The sequence below is a fragment of the Cnephaeus nilssonii genome (assembly GCF_951640355.1).
Source record: "Cnephaeus nilssonii genome assembly, chromosome: 24".
Classification (NCBI taxonomy): domain Eukaryota; kingdom Metazoa; phylum Chordata; class Mammalia; order Chiroptera; family Vespertilionidae; genus Cnephaeus; species Cnephaeus nilssonii.
Window position 1 is genome coordinate 14201281 of NC_137095.1, and position 17839 is coordinate 14219119.

A 17839-nucleotide genomic window follows, 5' to 3' on the forward strand; every position below is an offset into this window, starting at 1 on the left:
CTCTCCCTTCCTCTCTGACATCAGTACAAATACATTTTAAGAAATCATAAACGGGGTGGGAGCCTGCTCTGCGCGGGCCTGTGGGAAGACAGAGAGCTGGGGTGAAACTGCCCACAATTCTGCGACGTCTAAGGCGCTCAGCTCCCGGCAGCAGGAATAAGCTCAGGGCTGGCCTGGCCGAGAGGTACCTTCACCCCAGCTGGCACCTTGGCCGGTGGCTCGGGGACCCCAGCCGGGGCTGGCGCCATCGGAGAGCCTTGGAGAAGCTCTTGGCCCCCACACAGGGGCCCAGTCCAGACCCTATGCTGTGACCTCGTCAGCCAAGTGGGTTTGTGCCCCAAACCATCCTAGTCAACGGCATCGCGCCTTGGCCCCAGAGGGTTTGGGCGGCATTGACGGCACCAGAGCGATCGCCCAACAGTTTGCCCTTTGCCCTTTGCCCCGTAGCTACTGTGGACGCATCCACCTGGAACAACGCCGACGGTGGCCTAAACACCAACACAGCAGCCGGGAGGAAGCAGGCGGCAGGTACGCCCCGGGAGGTGCCCTGGTGTGCAGACGGCTCTCCGCTTTGAGTCTGGGCGTCCGGCCGGCTTTGGCTCGCTCTGGATACCTCGCTGGCAGACGGCTCACCGGGATGAGGGGGGCCTGGCACGTTGGGACAGGGAGGTGTGGCAGCAACAAGGGGGCTTTGTTCTGCCGGATCTTCTGCAAAGCCTGGCGCCCCGACGGGCGTGGGCGCGGAGCCAGGGGAGCGCACCTGGGCGGCCTCTGAGCCTCCCCACGCCGAGCGGGCCGGCTGGGGTCCGAGCACGCGTGCCCGCGGCCATCCCAGAGCAAGACCACCCGTGTCCTGCCCCTTCCAGGGGGGCAGTGTTCGCCCACCCAAAGGAATGTGTGGACATATCATTAGTGACCGGGACGGAGGGCTCGCCTCCGGGCAGAGGTCAGAGAGGACAACTGCTCTGACGGACGGCAGACACCCCTGCACAAGGAAAATCGATTCTGGCTGGGCCGGTGTGGCTCAGTGGTTAAGCACTGACCTATGAACTAGGGGGTCAGGGTTTGATTCCCGGTCAGGGCACATGCCAGGGTGGCGGGCTCCATCCCCAGTGTGGGGAGTGCAGGAGGCAGCCGATCCGTGATTCTCTCTCGTCACTGGAGTTTCTCTCTCTCTCTCCCTCCCTCTCCCTTCTCTAAAAAGATAAAATAAACTTAAAAAAAAAAAAAAGAAGAACGGCTTGAAGCAGACGTGGTTACTCTGCCACAGATTCCTCCGTCATCACACATTCCAGGGGGGACTCCGAGGGGTGTGATCTGAGAGAGACAACGCTCGCCATTGTGCAGAGGCAAAAACGTCTTTCCTCCCCGCTCCCCGCTCCTCACCCCAAGTGCAAAGGCGGGAAAGGGCACTGTGTTCCCGGGGTCCCCTCTGACCTGCCTTACCCTTCTCCTAGCCCCCCCTGCTCCGGAGCGCCACAGGACACAGAGCTCTTTGTCCGCACTGGCTGCCTTCGTCGCTCACTTTCCTTTTCATTTTTAAATAAGTTTTTATTGATTTCACAGAGAGAGAGGAAGGGAGAGGGGGAGAGAGATAGAAACATCAATGATGATAAATCAGTAATAGATATATATTTTAAAAAGAGTCCACTGGCCCGGCCAGCGTGGCTCAGGGGTTGAGCGTCGACCTATGAACCCGAAGATCACGGTTCGATTCCCGGTCAGGGCACAGGCCCGGGTTGCAGGCTCGATCCCCAGTGTGGGGCGTGCAGGAGGCAGCCGATCCATGAGTCTCTCTCATCATTGATGTTTCTCTCTCTCTCTCCCTTCCTCTCTGAAGTCAATAAAAAATATATATATATTTTTTTTTTAAAAAAAGAGGTCAACTGTATTCTGAAGGCAGAGTGGGCAAGAAGGGCTGATTGACTGGAAATACCAGGTACCTTCTGAAACTAAGACCCTGCAACAGCCGATCAGCTTCGAGAAATAGCTAATAAAAATCACAGCCACCACTTCCCACGGCGGTGGGCGCCGTGCCACACGCTGAGCATGTGCTGTGTGCGCACTCCATTCTGACCTCACCGCCGGCACGCAGGGTCCCGCCACCAGGCCGCAGATGGCAGGTGAAGGGGACAAGCCCAAGGGTACACACTGGGGAGCAGCAGCGCCGGGGGCTTCCGCCCGGAGCCCCTTCTTCCGCTCCGAGCCGGGCCTCCCCGGCGCCCTCGCCAGCATCCTTGCCTTCTGCGCTCCCCCCGACGCTCGCATGCAGGCTGAGCAGACCTGCAAGAGGGCCTCTTGGCCCAACACTTCCAGATTTATTTTTCCAAGACGAAAACCTCTGGGGGTTCCCACTTGATCTCCAAACGCGTGTTTGTCTTGGCAGCTGGAGCTCCATGGCAGCAGCAACGCCGCCACCGGCCCGGGAGGCCGGCCCCAGGGGCTCCCCCGTCCCCTCGCCCTGTGGCTCCGGGAACCCTTCCACTCAACCAGTGGCTCGGCCAAGGTGGAGAGGGGAGGCCGGGGCGCTCCCCAGGCACGCCTGGCACGGCCCAGGCCCAGCTGCTGGGTCCCGTTTGATTTTGTAACCATGGGGTCCAGGAGACGGGAGACAATAGAAAATATTGGAAGAGTTTGAAACCAAGCAAGAGAAAAGCCGTGGGAACTTGGAGGAGGAAGTATTAAGTGGAATTGGCGTTTCCAGAAAAAAAAGAAAGAAAGAAAAGAAAAACCACACCAAAGACACGCATCGTTTTCATGGAGTCGAACCGTGGGATACCGTGGGAAACGGGAAAGGCCGCGGGTTGGACAGACTGCGCCCTTCTGAGGACAGGGCGGTCCGGCAGCCCCGCAGGAGAGAGGACGAGAGAAGCTTCTCGGGCGGATGGGCGGGGGGACGTGGAACTCGGGGGGTTCTCCCGTCAACTGGCAGCCGGCACACCCTCACGGCTCAGGGCAGAGATGAGGGGTACGCACTCAGAGGGGAATACACAAACGCCAGCGCTAAGTCATAGGAGAGGAAACCACACACCGCAGGTCCTGGGCTGACGTCGGGATCCGTTCCCACGGCGCCACGTAACGCGATTTTCGCCGTAAGTCGGAACCCGCCTACATCAGCACCTACGTCGCTCACATGGAGCACAGACACAGCAGTCATGAAGTAAAACAGTAAAAAAAATTAAAAGAAAGATAACAATTCCTGACCTTTACTTGTGGTAAATAATAAAAAACATAAAGCACGTATGTACGTAGGTCGAAATGACGGAACTATTTTTTTAAATAAATAAATGGGAGATGGTGACGCAACCACGAAACGACATACGTCGAGTCCGACGTAACCCAAGGGCTGCCTGTAATCAGATGCACATTGGTTGGACACACTGGAGTTCCTGCATATTCATTCATTCATTCACTCACTCATTCACTCTCATTCATTCATTCATATTCATTCACTGATTCACTCATTCATTCAACAATTCAATCATTCATTCATTTCTAGTCATTGAATCATTCGTCATTCCATCAATCATTCATTCCTATTCATTGAGTCACTCATTCATTCAATCATTCGTCCATTCAATCACTCATCCAGTCATCAGTCATTCACCAACAGTGGGGACTAAGTCTTCCCAGCCCTGGGCCAGGCGCTGAGGGACACGGCACACGGGAAAGCCCGTGTCTGTGTAGCGCAGAGTCCTCGGAGGCACATGAGGCACCGGTGCCTCCATGGGGACAAGCTCAGGGAGCAGGAGGGTGCAGCCAAGACAGAAGTGTGGCGGCCGTCCGAGCTGAGTCATGGGCTCGGGGAGGACAGCCCCCGCCGGGCAGCCCCGGCAGTGGACAGGTCAGCATGAACCGGTCACCGACAGCCCCAGCCAGACTGAGACGGGGTCAGCGGTCCCTCTACCAAGGCCTCTGTCACACTGAGACGTCTAGTCACTCCGTTATGGACACGGCCCCAAAGGGGAAGCATGCCCGACACCTAGCTCGCAGATCTGTTCAGAGGACGGGCAAAGTACAGCCTAGAAAGACTGACAGGTGACATCAATGGCAGCTGTCGTCGCCAGCCAGATTTCAAAGGGCCTTGAAGTCCCCTTTGAAGTGATCCTTTTAAGGATTACGAAGATTTTTTATTTTTTTTTAGAGAGTGGAAAGGCGGGGGAGAGTCAGAGAGAGAAACATCGATGTGAGAGACACTTCCATTGGTGTCTCCCACATGAGCCCCAACCAGGGCCGGGGACCGAGCCTGCAACCCAGGTACGTGCCCTTGGCCGGAATCGAACTGGGGACCTTTCAGTCCGCAGGCCGACGCTCTACCCACTGAGCCAAACCAGCCAGGGCAAGGATGATGAAGGTTTAACCAAAACCTCCGGCTTGTACGTGGCAAAGCCAGAGAGAAGGATGGAGATGAGACGCGACCGGCCTCCAGGGGAAGGCCGGGTTTTTGAACACGTGAATTCCACCAGGGGGTACACCGCCCGTCCTAGCCTGTGCTCCTAGGACGCTGAGCACATCGGGAGCAGAAGTTCGCACTCGGCGGCGCCGGATGGTGACCTCGGGAAGAGGGGTTTGGGCAGTCGCTGACCTCACCCCTCTAGGGGGCCCCTGGGAACCTCGCAGTCTATTCCGATGCCCAAGGAATGGGTCAATGGGAAGCCTATGAGAAGCCAGTACACCTGGGGAGGGGAGGGAGGAAGAGGTGGGGGGGGGCGGGGAGAGAAGGAGAAGGAAGAGGAGGGAGGGAGGGGAAGAAGGGAAATGTGCTGGTGGTAGCGTTGCTCTGTGACCGGAAAGCAAAGCCTGCTGCTGCCAGGGCTCAGCCCGCTCACCCCTCACCCGGACGCGTGGGGAAAACCACCCGTGGGCGCGCGAACAAACCAGCAAAAGCTCTGCCTCATGACCATCGCGTTAACTCAGGGGGGTTCCCCCTCCGCGGCTCTGGTGGCCTAGAGGCTCAGAAACAAGTGCGCCCCGAATACAGTCACCTCGGGGCCACCCCGTGGTCCCGCCCCGGGCTTAACATTTCCTATCTTCCTTATGAACCCTCTGTCTGGATGCCTCCTGCCATAAGAACTGGCAACACTTTTCTGGGAAAATAAGCAGAACGAAGTCAAAAGATCCATTTCTACGAGAAAAGAGGCGACTGGAAAGGCAGGAAGTATCGGAAGGGATGCAGCGGGCCCTTCGATTATTATTTTAACTCGGAACTCACCGACGGTGTCGCAGGGTTCGTCCTTGTGCACGCAGAAGTCTGTCCTGCAAAGAACACAGGACAGCAGTCAGGTGCATGCAGCACGGGGCGGGGGGGGGGGAGGGGGGGACACACTGTCCACGCTGAGAGTCGTCCCGCCCATCGCGACGTCATCGCTCCACTTGTCACGGGAGACGATGAAGAGTCATGACCGGCAGGGCTTGCCCATAGCAGCTCATCTGCATTTCCGAGTGCAACCCCCCCCCCTAGCCACACAGGACCCCCCTTTTACAGCTAAACTCTCCCACACGGACCACTCGGTGGCTGGAGCGCCTCCTTCCAACAGCTGAGAGCATTCGGGGAGAAGCGTGGGCCACGTCACGGATCAGAAACAATTACTGGTCAATACCCTCAACCTACGGTGACTTCCCCAAGCCACTCTGCTCGGGCAGCCTCGGGGTTTAGATGCTGGAACCAGAAGGCAACTCAAAAGTCGTTTCTTTTCTTAAATGTATCTATTTTTTTATTTCAGAGAGGAAGGGAGAGGGAGAGAGGGATGGAAACATCAATGATGGGAGAGAATCATGGATCTGCTGCCTTCTGCACGCCCCCCACTGGGGATCGAGCCCGAAACCCAAGCCTGTGCCCCGACCGGGAATCAAACCGTGACCTCCTGGTTCATAGGATGATGCTCAACCCCTGAGCCACGCTGGACGGGCCAGAGTCATTCCTGAACATATTTCTTTAAAGCTCCCCTGGCCCCCCAGGTATGTGGCGGTGGACAAGGGAGAGAGTGAAGCTGCTCAAAACCTGACCCCACCCCCATCCTGCAGGTACAAGAGCCTCATCCTGGCCTCCGGCTGCTCTTGGGGACAAAGGGCTCGGGGCCCGGGGGGTGATAGAGTCACAGCTAACAACGAGCGAGGTGTGGACGCCTAGGTCCCGTCCTCTGTGCGGGCCCCGGGGCCCCCGACTTGGTCCACTCAGGGGTGCTCTGGCGCCCCAGCCGTGGCCGCAGCGGCTGACAACCGGCTCCCGCGCGCCTGCCCGGCAGCTCCCGCTGCCATGACGTCCTGCGTGCTCCCCTCCCCGCACTGGCCGCCTGCAGGCTTGGTGGGCGTCTAGGGGGACACACTCTTGGGCTCGGGCTCAGCCCATGGAGGGGCAGGGAGGGGGGACACAAACGAGAAGAAACCTCGCCTGGGCCGGCGTCAGTGCGGTGCGGGACGAGGACGGGGCCTGCGCGGCCCTGGGCCGGATCACGCTGGGAGGAAGGAGCAGCTTCCCCCGCGCAGCAGCGGCCTCACACCCAATTTCCGTGGGAAAACATCAGCCCGTTATTATCCCCACCCGGGGATCTGCGGCTCTCAGCCTCTAATTATTAAACAATGCCTCTCGGCCAAGTTGGCGGCCGCCCCCCACTCTCACACCGCCTCCCGGGCTGCCGGGAGGTCTTTAATTTAACGTCTGCGAGGGCGTGGAGGGCTTGAGGGGGCGGGCAGACACCAATCCCGCAGGCCCAGCAGCCCCGCAGAACTGGGCACCGTTGGGATGGCTCAGGTAGCTCAGGAGGTGCCGGCCCCAAAGGGAGACAGAGAGCGCCGGCCCTGGGCGGGCTGCTGGGCTCAGAGTCCTCGGCAGGCCTTGGCATAGGCCCTGCCGGCAGCTGAAGAAATCTTGCCCTGGCCCGTGTGGCTCAGTGGTTAGAGTGTCAGCCTGCGCACCGAAGCGTATCGGGTTGGATTCCCGGTCAAGGGCACGTACCTGGGTTGCAGGTTTGATCCCCAGCCCCAGTCAGGGTGTGTGCGGGAGGCAACCAATCAATGTGTCTCTCTCACGTCCATGTTTTTCTCTCTCTCTGTCTCTGCCCCCCCGCCCCACCCCCCCGCCACCTTCCGCCCTTCCCCTCCCTCTAAAAATCAATGGAAAAAATGCCCTCAGTTAAGGATTACAAAAAAAAAAAAAGAAATCTTGCTTTTCTGACCTCCAGTCTCCCCGCTCCCCAGCACCCCCACTCAGAACCACCCGCGTGCAATCAGCACCCCGGAATGTGCTCCGGTGGAAAAGGACATTCTTAAACATGTTTGATTGTGGTAGAACACACCGAACACAAAATTGAGCATCTGTACCATTTTTTTTTTCTTTTTCTTGTTTTGTCACTCTTCAACCCAAGGATATTTTCCATTGATTTTTGGAGAGAGTGGAAGGGAGGGGGAGAGAAAGAGAGAGAGAGAGACATCGATGTGAGAGAGACGCCTTTTGTGTACCCACGCATCCACCGATGGACACGGGAGTTGCTTCCACATTTCTGCTGTTACCCCCACTGCACGGATGAGGAAACTGAGGCTCACACAGGTGGCCAACGGTCCGATGACCAGGCCTGAATTCCTAGCAAACGGCCCTCTTCCCCGGGAAACGGCTTTCTCCAAGCACGTGTGGGGGTGCAGACCGCCTCCCACGTTACCTGGTCACGAACACGGCAGCATCCACGGGGGGCGTGTCATCCTTGCCTCCGGGCACCTGGTTGTTGCCCAGGTACCGGGCGCCTCCGTATTCCTCGTTCTGCCAGTGGCAGAAGCTCTCCAGGGACCGCTCTCCGTGGTGCCCAATGGACAGCTTGGCCTGAAAGAAATGGGGGGGCGGGGGGCGGAAGGAGGGGGCATTGAGAGAAGCCAAGGCCCCGGGAAGTGGGCGTTGGTGCTCAGGCTACAGTGTGAGGTGGACACAGCTGCCCGCGGGGGCGCCGTGCCAGACACGCTTCCCGAACACAAACCTAACGCTGGTGGGTGGACGCAGGGATGCAGACCGAAGCCACTGTGGGGCTACTTGGACGTTCAAATGAAGACCATGCTGTTCATTTATTTTGGTTAATCCTCCCCCGAGGATATTTTTCCACTGATTTTTAGAGAGTGGAAGGGACGGGGAGAGACAGAGAGAGAAACATCGATGTGAGAGACATGAGGTACGTGCTCTTGACCAGAATGGAACCCGGGACCCTTCAGTCTGCAGGCCGACGCTCTATCCACAAAGCCCAACCGGCCAGGGCAAGACTATGTTATTAAAGAAAAGTGTTCTTTGTCCGACTGGTAGAGCATCAGCCCAGGAACCAAGAGGTTGCCGGTTCGATTCCCAGTCAGGGCACATGCCCAGGTTGCAGGCTCGATCCATAGTAAGGGGAGTGCAGGAGGCAGCCGATCCGCGATGTTCCTCTCTCATCGATGTTTCTCTCTCTCTCTCCCTCTCCTTTCCTCTCTCTCTCAAAATCAGTAATCTCTGAGATCAATAAAAATATATTTTTTTAAAAAAGGGCAAGTGTCCTTTTGGGTGACCTGAACTGCATGCGCCCACCAAGCACCGGCCTTTCCCCGTCACCCTCCTGCCTGACCGTGGGAGTGTCCCACGGGGAGCACCCGACCCAAAGACCAGAGAGCGATGCTACGGGGACTCCAAATGTGGGCTGACGCTCAGGGAGAGCGACAGAAGGGCGGCCGTGGTTCCAGAGACCTCGCCACCACCACGCTCTGCACCGCTGAGACGTGCCGGGCGGGGGAGGGAGGAGCTCAGGCCCCTGCTCGGGGTTCCCTCGAGATTCTAAGCGGTCGGACGGACGGCTGCACCCTGAGCTTCCAGGAACGGCACCGGCCCTCCTCCCCACGGACATGCCCGGTCCCTGGCCCCAGGCACACTGATGCCACCTGCAGAGCCTGGGAGCGTGGTAAGTCAGACACCCCCCCCTCCCCGGGCTCCTTCGGAGCTTCCAGACCCGGGACATTCCCTGCGCGCGGCGCTGACGGGACTCACGGGCCGCTGTCGCAGCAGCACGAGCTTGGTGACCTGGATGTTCACCTTAATCCCCAGGGTCTGGTGCTGGAACATGTTGTAAACCTACCGAGAGAGAAAAGGGAGGAAAGAGGTAAATCTAAACATTTTTTAAAAATATCATGGCATCCCGGAGCAGAGAAGAGATACTAGGTAAAAACTAAGGAAGTCGGAGCCAATGGTGGACTCCAGTGAATAATGGACCAATACTGATCCATTAGTTATAACCAACGTGCTAACGTAAGATGTTCGTAACCCGTGAAACGTTATGGGAAACCTCTATGCGTTCAATTTTTCTATAAATCTAAGACATAAAATATAAAGATATAAACCATAAATTCATGAATTTATACATCATAAAGTATAAGTTCTATTAATTAAAAAATATATTACTTAAAAATTAATGGTTAGTCTGGCTGGTGTTGCTCAGTGATTGACCTTCGACCTATGAACCAGGAGGTCAGGGTTCGATTCCCGGTCAAGGGCACATGTCCGCGTTTCAGGCTCAATCCCCAGAAGGGGGCGTGCAGGAGGCAGCCGATCCATGGTTCTCTCTCTTATCATTGACGTTTCTCTCTCTCTCTCTCTCCCTTCTTCGCTGAAATCAATAAAAACATATTTTTAAAAAAACACAAAAACCCTCTTGGCCTGTGCACAGCTCCTCCCCAGGGGTCCCAGTCCGCCCCTCCCTGGCCGTGTCCCCACGTCACCCAGCCAGGACAGCGGCAGGGGGCCCGCCCAGCTGGGCCCCCCAGGCTGCCAAGGAAATGTGACAGCTGCAGCCGGGGCTCTGACCACTCGCCAGGGCGCAGCCAGCGCTGGACGCCCGAGACAGAATTTCCAGACGCCGCGCCGCGCCGTTCCCTGCCCGGCCAGGTGTCTCTCCAAACATCGCATGGACGCTGCCTCCAGACTTGTCCTGAGCAGGAATTTCCATGGGAAAAAACAGTCGGGAGACTCGGTTACATGTCTCCGCGGCCCGCGGCTGTGTGTGTGGTGGCTGTTGTCCGATTCTCGTCTGGCGGACCGGCTGCCAGCACGGTCCTGTGCGTCGGCCCTGCGCTCTGCTGGGCCGTGTGGGAGGCAGCCGAGCGTGGGACAGCTCCTGCCAGGGGGCAAGCACTTCAGTGGCGGTCCGGCTCCCACACCTGCTCCCCTGGACGGGGCACACGGAGGGGCAATGCCTGCCTACAGACCTTATTTTTAAACATACACTTTTCATTGATGTCAGAGAAAGGGAGAGGCAGAGAGAGAGAGACAGAAACACCAGTGATGAGAGAGAATCATGGATCAGCTGCCTCCTGCAGGCCCCCTACTGGGGATGGAGCCTGCAACCAGGGCATGGGCCCTGACCGGGAATCGAACCGTGACCTCCTGGTTCCTAGGTCGACGCTCAAGCACTGAGCCACGCCAGCCGGGCCCAAGAGGGTTTTCACAGCAGCACTCCCTACCCGTGTGAGTCAGGGCCTCCCCAGGGGCACCTGGGGACTGTGAGTGACTCTGCAATTAGGGCGCCATTCGGACCCCACACAGGAGGGGTGTTTCCCTCCCACAGCGCCTCGTGGGGTCCCCGCAGCAGCAGCCCCAACATCACCTGGGGACTTGGAAGGGCATACGCTGCAGCCCGGGCCAGGCCCTACGGCTTGGAGACCCTGGGGTGGGCCCCGACGGCTACATTTAACAAGCCCCATCCCCTCACCCCCCGAGGCCACCGGGTCTGAGGACCAGGGCGTGCTCACACACCGCGCTGTCCTCTCTGGTCGCCAGAGAGAGGCCGCTTATCCGTCCTGCCTGGTCATTGAGTAAAATTGATGTCATTTTCCCCCCGCGCGGAACCTGCCTGGAACGCGTCAGCGTCTCGCTCTGCCGGTGGTTGTTAAGGAAGCTGAGAACAACTGAAGCTCTGTCCAGGGGCCCGTTTTCCAGCGGGGCTGCCCAGACCCAGGTCTGCTGGTGTCAGCTCTCCGGGCCCGGCTGCGATTTGCTCTTTAAAATATCCCAGCTCCTGTGTCACCACGCCCCGCCCCCAACCGAAGGAAAATCAAGTTACGTATGGAAAAAGACACTATGCAACATTTGGAAAACCGTGGGAAGCTGAAAGCCGGGGACACAGCACCCCCTCTCTCTGCGCTGCCCGCTGGGGGACCCCAGAGATGGCTGGCAAGAGGCTTCTCCCTCTGCATGGACCTGGGCAGGTGAGTGGTTTGTGGGGGACACAGAGCTCGGAGCAGGCCTCCACGTCCCTGGATAAGAGCCAGGCGGAGGGATCTTTTAAAACACAAAGCAGGCCCGGCAGCGGGGCTCAGTGGCTGAGCATCGACCTAGGAACCAGGAGGTCGAGGTTTGATTTCTGGTCAGGGCACATGCCCGGGTTGCAGGCTTGATCCCCAGTAGGGGGCGTGCAGGAGGCAGCCGATCCATGATTCTCTCTCATCATTGATGTTTCTCTTTCTCTCTCTCCCTTCCTCTCTGAAATCAACAGAAACATATATTTTAAAAAAAGAGAAATTATAAAAGAAATATAAAAATAGGAGCTTTGTCTTAGGACTACTTCAGTTGTTGTAATGAAGGTTTATTCCTTGCACTCGTGCCCCGGACAATTTAAAAAAAAAATAAATGAGATGAAATTATCCGCAGATGGAGGAGTCGGGAGCGGGGCCAGGCCCCCAGCCCGCCATCTGGGCTTCCTCTGGGTGGACTAGAGGCCGCAACCCGTCATTACCCAGCCACCGGGAAAGACAGAAATCCTGCTCAGGAACCAGGGCCACGCAGCATGAGGAGTTAGCAAAAGCAATCCCACCTCCGGGTAGATCCCTAAAAGGAAACCCAGGCAGGGGCTCCGACGGGTCATCTGCACACCCACGTTCACCACAGCCTCCTTCACAACAGCCCGCAAGTGGGAGCGGCCCGGGGCCATGCACGGGCGAGTGAGCGAACGAGGTCCATGTGCACAGGGAGTACCACGGGGTCTGAGAGAGGAAGGGGAGTCCGGCACACGCCACCACACGAAGGAACCTGGAGGACACTGTGCTCGGTGAAAGAAGCCGGTCACAAAAGGAAACACATACAGCCAAGACTCCACGCATCGGAGGTCCCCACTTGCCGCCAGGCCTCGCTGCGCACCGCAGGACCTGTTTTGTTGTTGTTTTTTGTTGTTGTTGTTTTTATAGTTTTTGCTGTTGTTTAATATATTTTTATTGATTTCAGAGAGGAAGGAAGAGGGGGAGAGAAATAGAAACATCAATGATGAGAGAGAATCATGGACCGGCTGCCTCCTGCACGCCTCCTACTGGAGATCGAACCCACAACCTGGGCATGTGCCCTGACCAGGAATTGAATCGTGACCTCCTGGTTCATAGGTCGATGCTCAACCACTGAGCCACACCGGCTGGGCAGGATCTGTTTTGCATTAAATTTGGATCTTGATCCCTCCTACTAGACTGGACTCCTCTGAGCAGGGAGAGCAGGGATGGGACTCACTGGGCTCTTAATCCCAGGGGAGGGGTCCCCCACACAGCAGGGGTCTTCGATGGCTTCCAGAAGGAGTGGTGGGCCGGGCCCACTCACCATGCAGACCCAGGCAGTCAAACAGCGCCATCCACCGTGGGCACACCCGCCAGCCCCCCGGGGACCACAGGTGTGTGGGCCTGCCTCCCCCTGAACGGAGGAGGAGATGAGGATGCTGCCTGCCTGGGTCGGGACCGCCAGGACTCACCATGTTCATGACGGTGAGGATGAACCTCTGTGCGGCCTCGGCCCCGTGGTACTGCACCATGTCCGCGTCGGCCACCACCAGGGTCTCCACCGTGTGCTCGTTGGTGAGCCGGATGGCGCTCCTCCGCTCCCGCCAGTCCGGCGACGGCCCGCCCTTACTTGGCTTCTTCTTTTCTAGAAAGCAAGGAAGGCGTGAGTGCAGTCCTCGGCGGCGGCGCGATTCCCAACCCCGGGCACGGAGCAGGCCTCCGCGGAGCCTCCCTGCGAGAAGGGACAGTCTGCACCGGCCAGTGGAGGGGTCCGCACGGTCCCAGGGGAGCCAGAGCCCGCTCACAGGGGGGGGATGGGGCCGAAGCGAGATCAGTGATGCGGATCTAGCCAGGCTTTCTTTTTACTAAATACGTTTTTACTGATTTCAGAGAGGAAGAGAGAGAGAGAAACATCAGTGATGAGAGAGAATCATCGATGGGCTGCCTCCTGCACGCCCCCTTCTGGGGATCGAGCTCACAACCCAGTCATGTGCCCTGACCGGGAATCGAACTGGTAACCTCCTGGTTCCTAGGTGGATGCTCAACCACTGAGCCATGCAGGCCAGGCTCGAGATCATTTGAAAGCTGTCCCCTGCCCGGAAACGGTGTGTTCCTGTGTCATGTCCAGGTCGCCTGCCTTCGCTCAACAGCAGAGACGGACTTTGCTAGGTCATCAGTTTCACTGCCTGGATTAGTCGAAGCTGAGCCACACCGGCTGGGCTCCAGGTGATGGGTTAGAGTTTGCGCACACACACAGACTTACATAACACGCTCAGGCCCTCCCAAATTCTTTTCTGATCACTTTTTCTTCTTTAGCCAAAGCAAAGGGTCGGTTTGTAGAAAAACACCCGTTTTTTTGTGCCTGGAAACGGTGGCTCCGCGTGTTGGGAAGCGCTCCCAGCCGGGGGAACTTTCCGGCAGCTGCAGAAACCCAGCATCCTTGAAAGAGAATGGCTCTCTCTTTTCTTTTTCTTTTTTTCAAAAAGGAAAAAAAAAAAATAAGTGTTGCTCTCCAAGGATGAATGCTTTAAATAACTTTGCCCAAGGCCAAGTCGTTTTCATAAAAGGCATCTTTTGCATGTAAATTCCTTACAAGAAAAAGGTGAAAAATAAGAGTTTTGTGATTGGATTTTTTTTGTGTGTGTTGTTGTTTGTTTTTTTTTGGTGTTTTTCTTTTTTCTTTTCTTTTCTTTTCTTTTTTCTTTTTTTGTCTAGTTAAGATCCCAAATAAAGAACTGATCAATCTTGAAGTCCAAAATCAGTGCTTGCAATCAATGATTCTCTCTCAGCATTGATGTTTCTCTCACTCTCTTTCTCCCTTCCTCTCTGAAATCAATTAAAAAATATATTTTTAAAAAATTAGCCTGCTCTATGTAGTCAAACATTTAATGAAGTCACCCCGAATGCCCTGGCAGGGCCTGACCAAGTGATTTCTCGGGGCCTTATATGGCCTGCAGGCCGGACGTTCCCCACCCCCGCCCCACCGTGAGCAGGCTCTGGTCCCGCCCATGTCCTAGGTCGGCAGGTGGCTGATCTGCTCCTCCCACCTCCACCTCAGACCCATGAGAGAGATTTCTGAGCAACTGAGGTGGCAACAGGGCAGATCGAAGGAGAGATCCTCAATTTCATTTCAATAAAGCAAGAGAGACTCGGCTGAAGGGAAAATAAATTTTCAGGGGGGAAAAAACACCCCCTAAACTTAACCGTACGTGAAGCCCAAGTTTTAGGAACAAGTCGAGCTAGTTACAGGCAGCCCGCTGTTCTGTGGTTTGCACGCCTCTGTCCCTTCAAGCACAAGGTAGGCTACTTCCGCGTGTTCCATCGGGGCTCAAAACCCTTCCTTTTTTGGTACGCACAACAACGTTCCAGGGATAAAAGCATTTCGGAAAAACAGGCTGATGGATCTGCCAGATGCAAGCAACATCGTTTCTGACTCCCAGTTACATGTTGCTTGTTACCAGAACCTTCTCTCGTGGGAGTTTGCAGTTTATAGCAAGTCACAGAGGCATTCGGCTTCTCTTGAGCGGAGATCGGCCGGTCTTGCTGACTCTCATGTTCTTCGTGGCTTTGACCAACGGGGAGTCACAAAAGATTTGGCAAGTTGCTCTGCGCGGATGGAAATCTTCCCCCGAGAATCCTTTAGCTATAAATGCGCAGCATTTGTTTTCAAATAGATAATGCAGTTTTACTTAAGTTAGAGTAAGTCTTTAGGAGGAGAGGAGTTTAAGTTTGTTCTGTGACAAATAATGTTCCCGTTTTGGAACTGAAAGTAGAAGGCAATATGTGAATGTTTAAGCGCTAGATAACTTCTATACCAGTGGTCAGCAAACTCATTAGTCAACAGAGCCAAATATCAACAGGACAATAATTGAAATTTCTTTTGAGAGCCAAATTTTTTAAACTTAAACTTCTTCTAACACCACTTCTTCAAAATAGACTCGCCCAGGCCGTGGTATTTTGTGGAAGAGCCACACTCAAGGGGCCAAAGAGCCGCATGTGGCTTGAGAGCTGCGGTTTGCCACTGTTCTATACTAATAAAAGGGTAATATGCAAATTAGTCATGACGCCCTCACAGTAACAACTGAACAGCAGGCCAGCAGAGGGAGGGGGGGGGGCATGCAGGTGGGGATGACCAGGCCAGCAGGGAGGAAGTTAGGGGCGATCAGGCTCACATGCAGAGGTGGTTAGGGGTGATCAGGCTGGCAGGGGGGCAGTTAGGGGCGATCAGGCAGGCAGGCAAGTGAGCAGTTAGGAGCCAGCGGTCCCGGATTGTGAGAGGGATGTCCAACTGCCGGATTCAGCCTGATCCCTAAAACTGGCAGTTGGACATCCTCTGAGGGGTCCCGGATTGGAGAGGGTGCAGGCTGGGCTGAGGGGATCCCCCTCCCCCGTGCACGAATTTCATGCACTGGGCCTCTAGTATGTATATAAAATACTGCAAGGAGCCCAGCTGTCATGGCTCAGTGGTTGAGTGTCAACCTATGAACCAGGAGGTCACAGTTCCATTCCTGGTCAGGGCACATGCCCAGGATGTGGGCTCCATCCCCAGTAGGGGGCGTGCAGGAGGCAGCCGATCAACGATTCTCTCTCATCATTGATGTTTCTCTCTCTCTCTCCCTCTCCCTTCCTCTCTAAGATCAATAAAAATATATTTTTAAAAAATAAATATTTAAAAAAGAACACCTGTGCTATTTCTCTGCGGACGTTCAAGTGCAAAACCTCCGTCTTCATTATGGGAAGGGCACCAAGGAGGGGAATGGAGGGAGGTTTGGGGCAGGCACTCCCTGGAGGGTATGAAAGGCGGACGCTCACATCACTAGAATGGCCAAGACCACTGAGAAAAGTCCATCGATACAGAAAAGGGCAGTTTTTCAAACTCAGAGCCAAGCCTACCAGGCCCCTGACAGAAATTAATTGAGGGCCTCGGCCCCCGTGCGGCTCGAAACACTCAACACTGAAAACGTGATTAACTGCTGCCCCAAAGGGAACCAACCAGCCGTCCAGATGTGACTCAGAGGACCCCCTTCCCCCAGGACAGACCAGGCGTGACGCCCAAACGTGACGCCCAGACGCTCGGCCGGCCCCTGCCCACGGTCAGCCCCGCGCAGGGCAAGGTGTCCCCGAGTCAAAGCCAGGAGGTCCCCGACAGGCGCGGGGAGTCAGAAGACTCTACAGAGGACGAGGAAAAGCAGCAGCCGGCTTGGCCGGGGGTGCCCTAGAGTTTATCATCCGGGAGAAAGTGGTACTTCTTTAAATATCGACACCAACAACATGTGTGATGGCTGTGAGGGCCAGGAGGCCAAGTCCAGGCTCCATAAGGTGTCCTGAGCTCTGGCCTCTGAGTTCTGTCTCTAAATAACGCCTGTCTCGCCCGGCCGGCGTGGCTCAGTGGTTGAGCATCGACCTATGAACCAGGAGGTCAGGGTTCAATTCCCGGTCAGGGCACATGCCCGGGTTGCAGGCTCGATCTCCAGTGGGGGGCGGGCAGGAGGCAGCCGATTGATGATTCTCTCTCATCATGGATGTTTCTCTCTCTTTCTCTCCCTTGCTCTCTGATATCAATAAAAATATCTTTTAAAATAATAATAAATAAATAAATAAATAACGCCCTCTCCTTGGAGAGAAGCCAAGCCCCGTTTCGCCTCCCCCACCCCTGAGTGTCCCTGAGCACGGGGGTGGCATCGATGCCCACGGCGGGTGTGCGTGGGGTCTCCCTGTCCCCACCTGGGGGGCTTTGGCCCCTCCCGGCAGGTTCTCACCACGAAGGCAGTTCCATTCCCTGCCGACCACCAGCCACGCCTGATATTTTCTGCCCCCCGTGGGCGGGCTTTATGGGGCTTTTCCTCTACGGTGCACCGTCCAGCTCTGTCCCAACCCCGAGACACGGGGCCGGATCCATGACTTGCTAATGGCCTGAGAAAGGTCTGGGCTGCAGGCAGAGGGTGCAACCCTATCCCCGTGGTGGCGAGCGAATTCCCCGTCTGGTCCTGCAGGAGACATCGCCCGCCGCCCTGGAGGGGGGCCCTGCGGAGCGGAGCCCTGCCTTCGTGGCTGGAGGACGCCCAAGAACACTGGGCAGCAGATGTCCTGACGAGCCTTTTTTTTTTTTTTTTCTGGGCTTTTCCATGAGAAATGAGTGGACTGAGAAAGCCAGACCATTTGCGGTGGAGAAAAAAAAAAAAGGCAACCCGAAAGGCATTGCTTAGAAAGAGCAAACAGTCGCCGCAAACTGGGTGTCTGCTCCCTTCCCCTCCTCCGCGTGTCGGACACTCTGGCCCGAGTCCTCCTGCTGGGAGGTAGGCCGGGCAGGCTCCCCAGCCCAGGCCCACATTCCCTCCAGCTCTCCCCCTCGGAGGGAGCGGGAAGGGGGACGCTGCTGATTCAAAAATCAGACACTTCTGCGGGAGTTGGCAGGGGCCGCGCGCTCCACCCCCACCGGCCCTGGAACACGAAGTCCGCGCCTCGGCCACCCGGCGGCCTGGGGCCTGGCCCGCGCCTTCTGGGGACCACGATTCCTCTTCCTCCTCCTGCCTCAGGGCGGACCCGGCTGCCAGGAGCTTCCTCCAGCCACCTGGCTGGTCCCGGC

General features: G+C 56.5%; 1 protein-coding gene across 2 annotated transcripts in view; it reads right to left on the reverse strand.

The window, feature by feature from the left end:
- Positions 1-17839, reverse strand: part of ADAMTS17 (ADAM metallopeptidase with thrombospondin type 1 motif 17) — an 88109-nt gene that overhangs the window by 57796 nt on the left and 12474 nt on the right. For both annotated transcript variants that reach the window (XM_079764018.1, XM_079764017.1), the window contains exons 4-7: positions 12726-12898; positions 8993-9076; positions 7656-7813; positions 5213-5256 (exon numbers count right to left, since the gene is read on the reverse strand). In XM_079764018.1, the coding sequence (XP_079620144.1) occupies positions 5213-5256; positions 7656-7813; positions 8993-9076; positions 12726-12898 (459 nt within the window). The remainder of the gene's footprint in view (positions 1-5212; positions 5257-7655; positions 7814-8992; positions 9077-12725; positions 12899-17839) is intronic.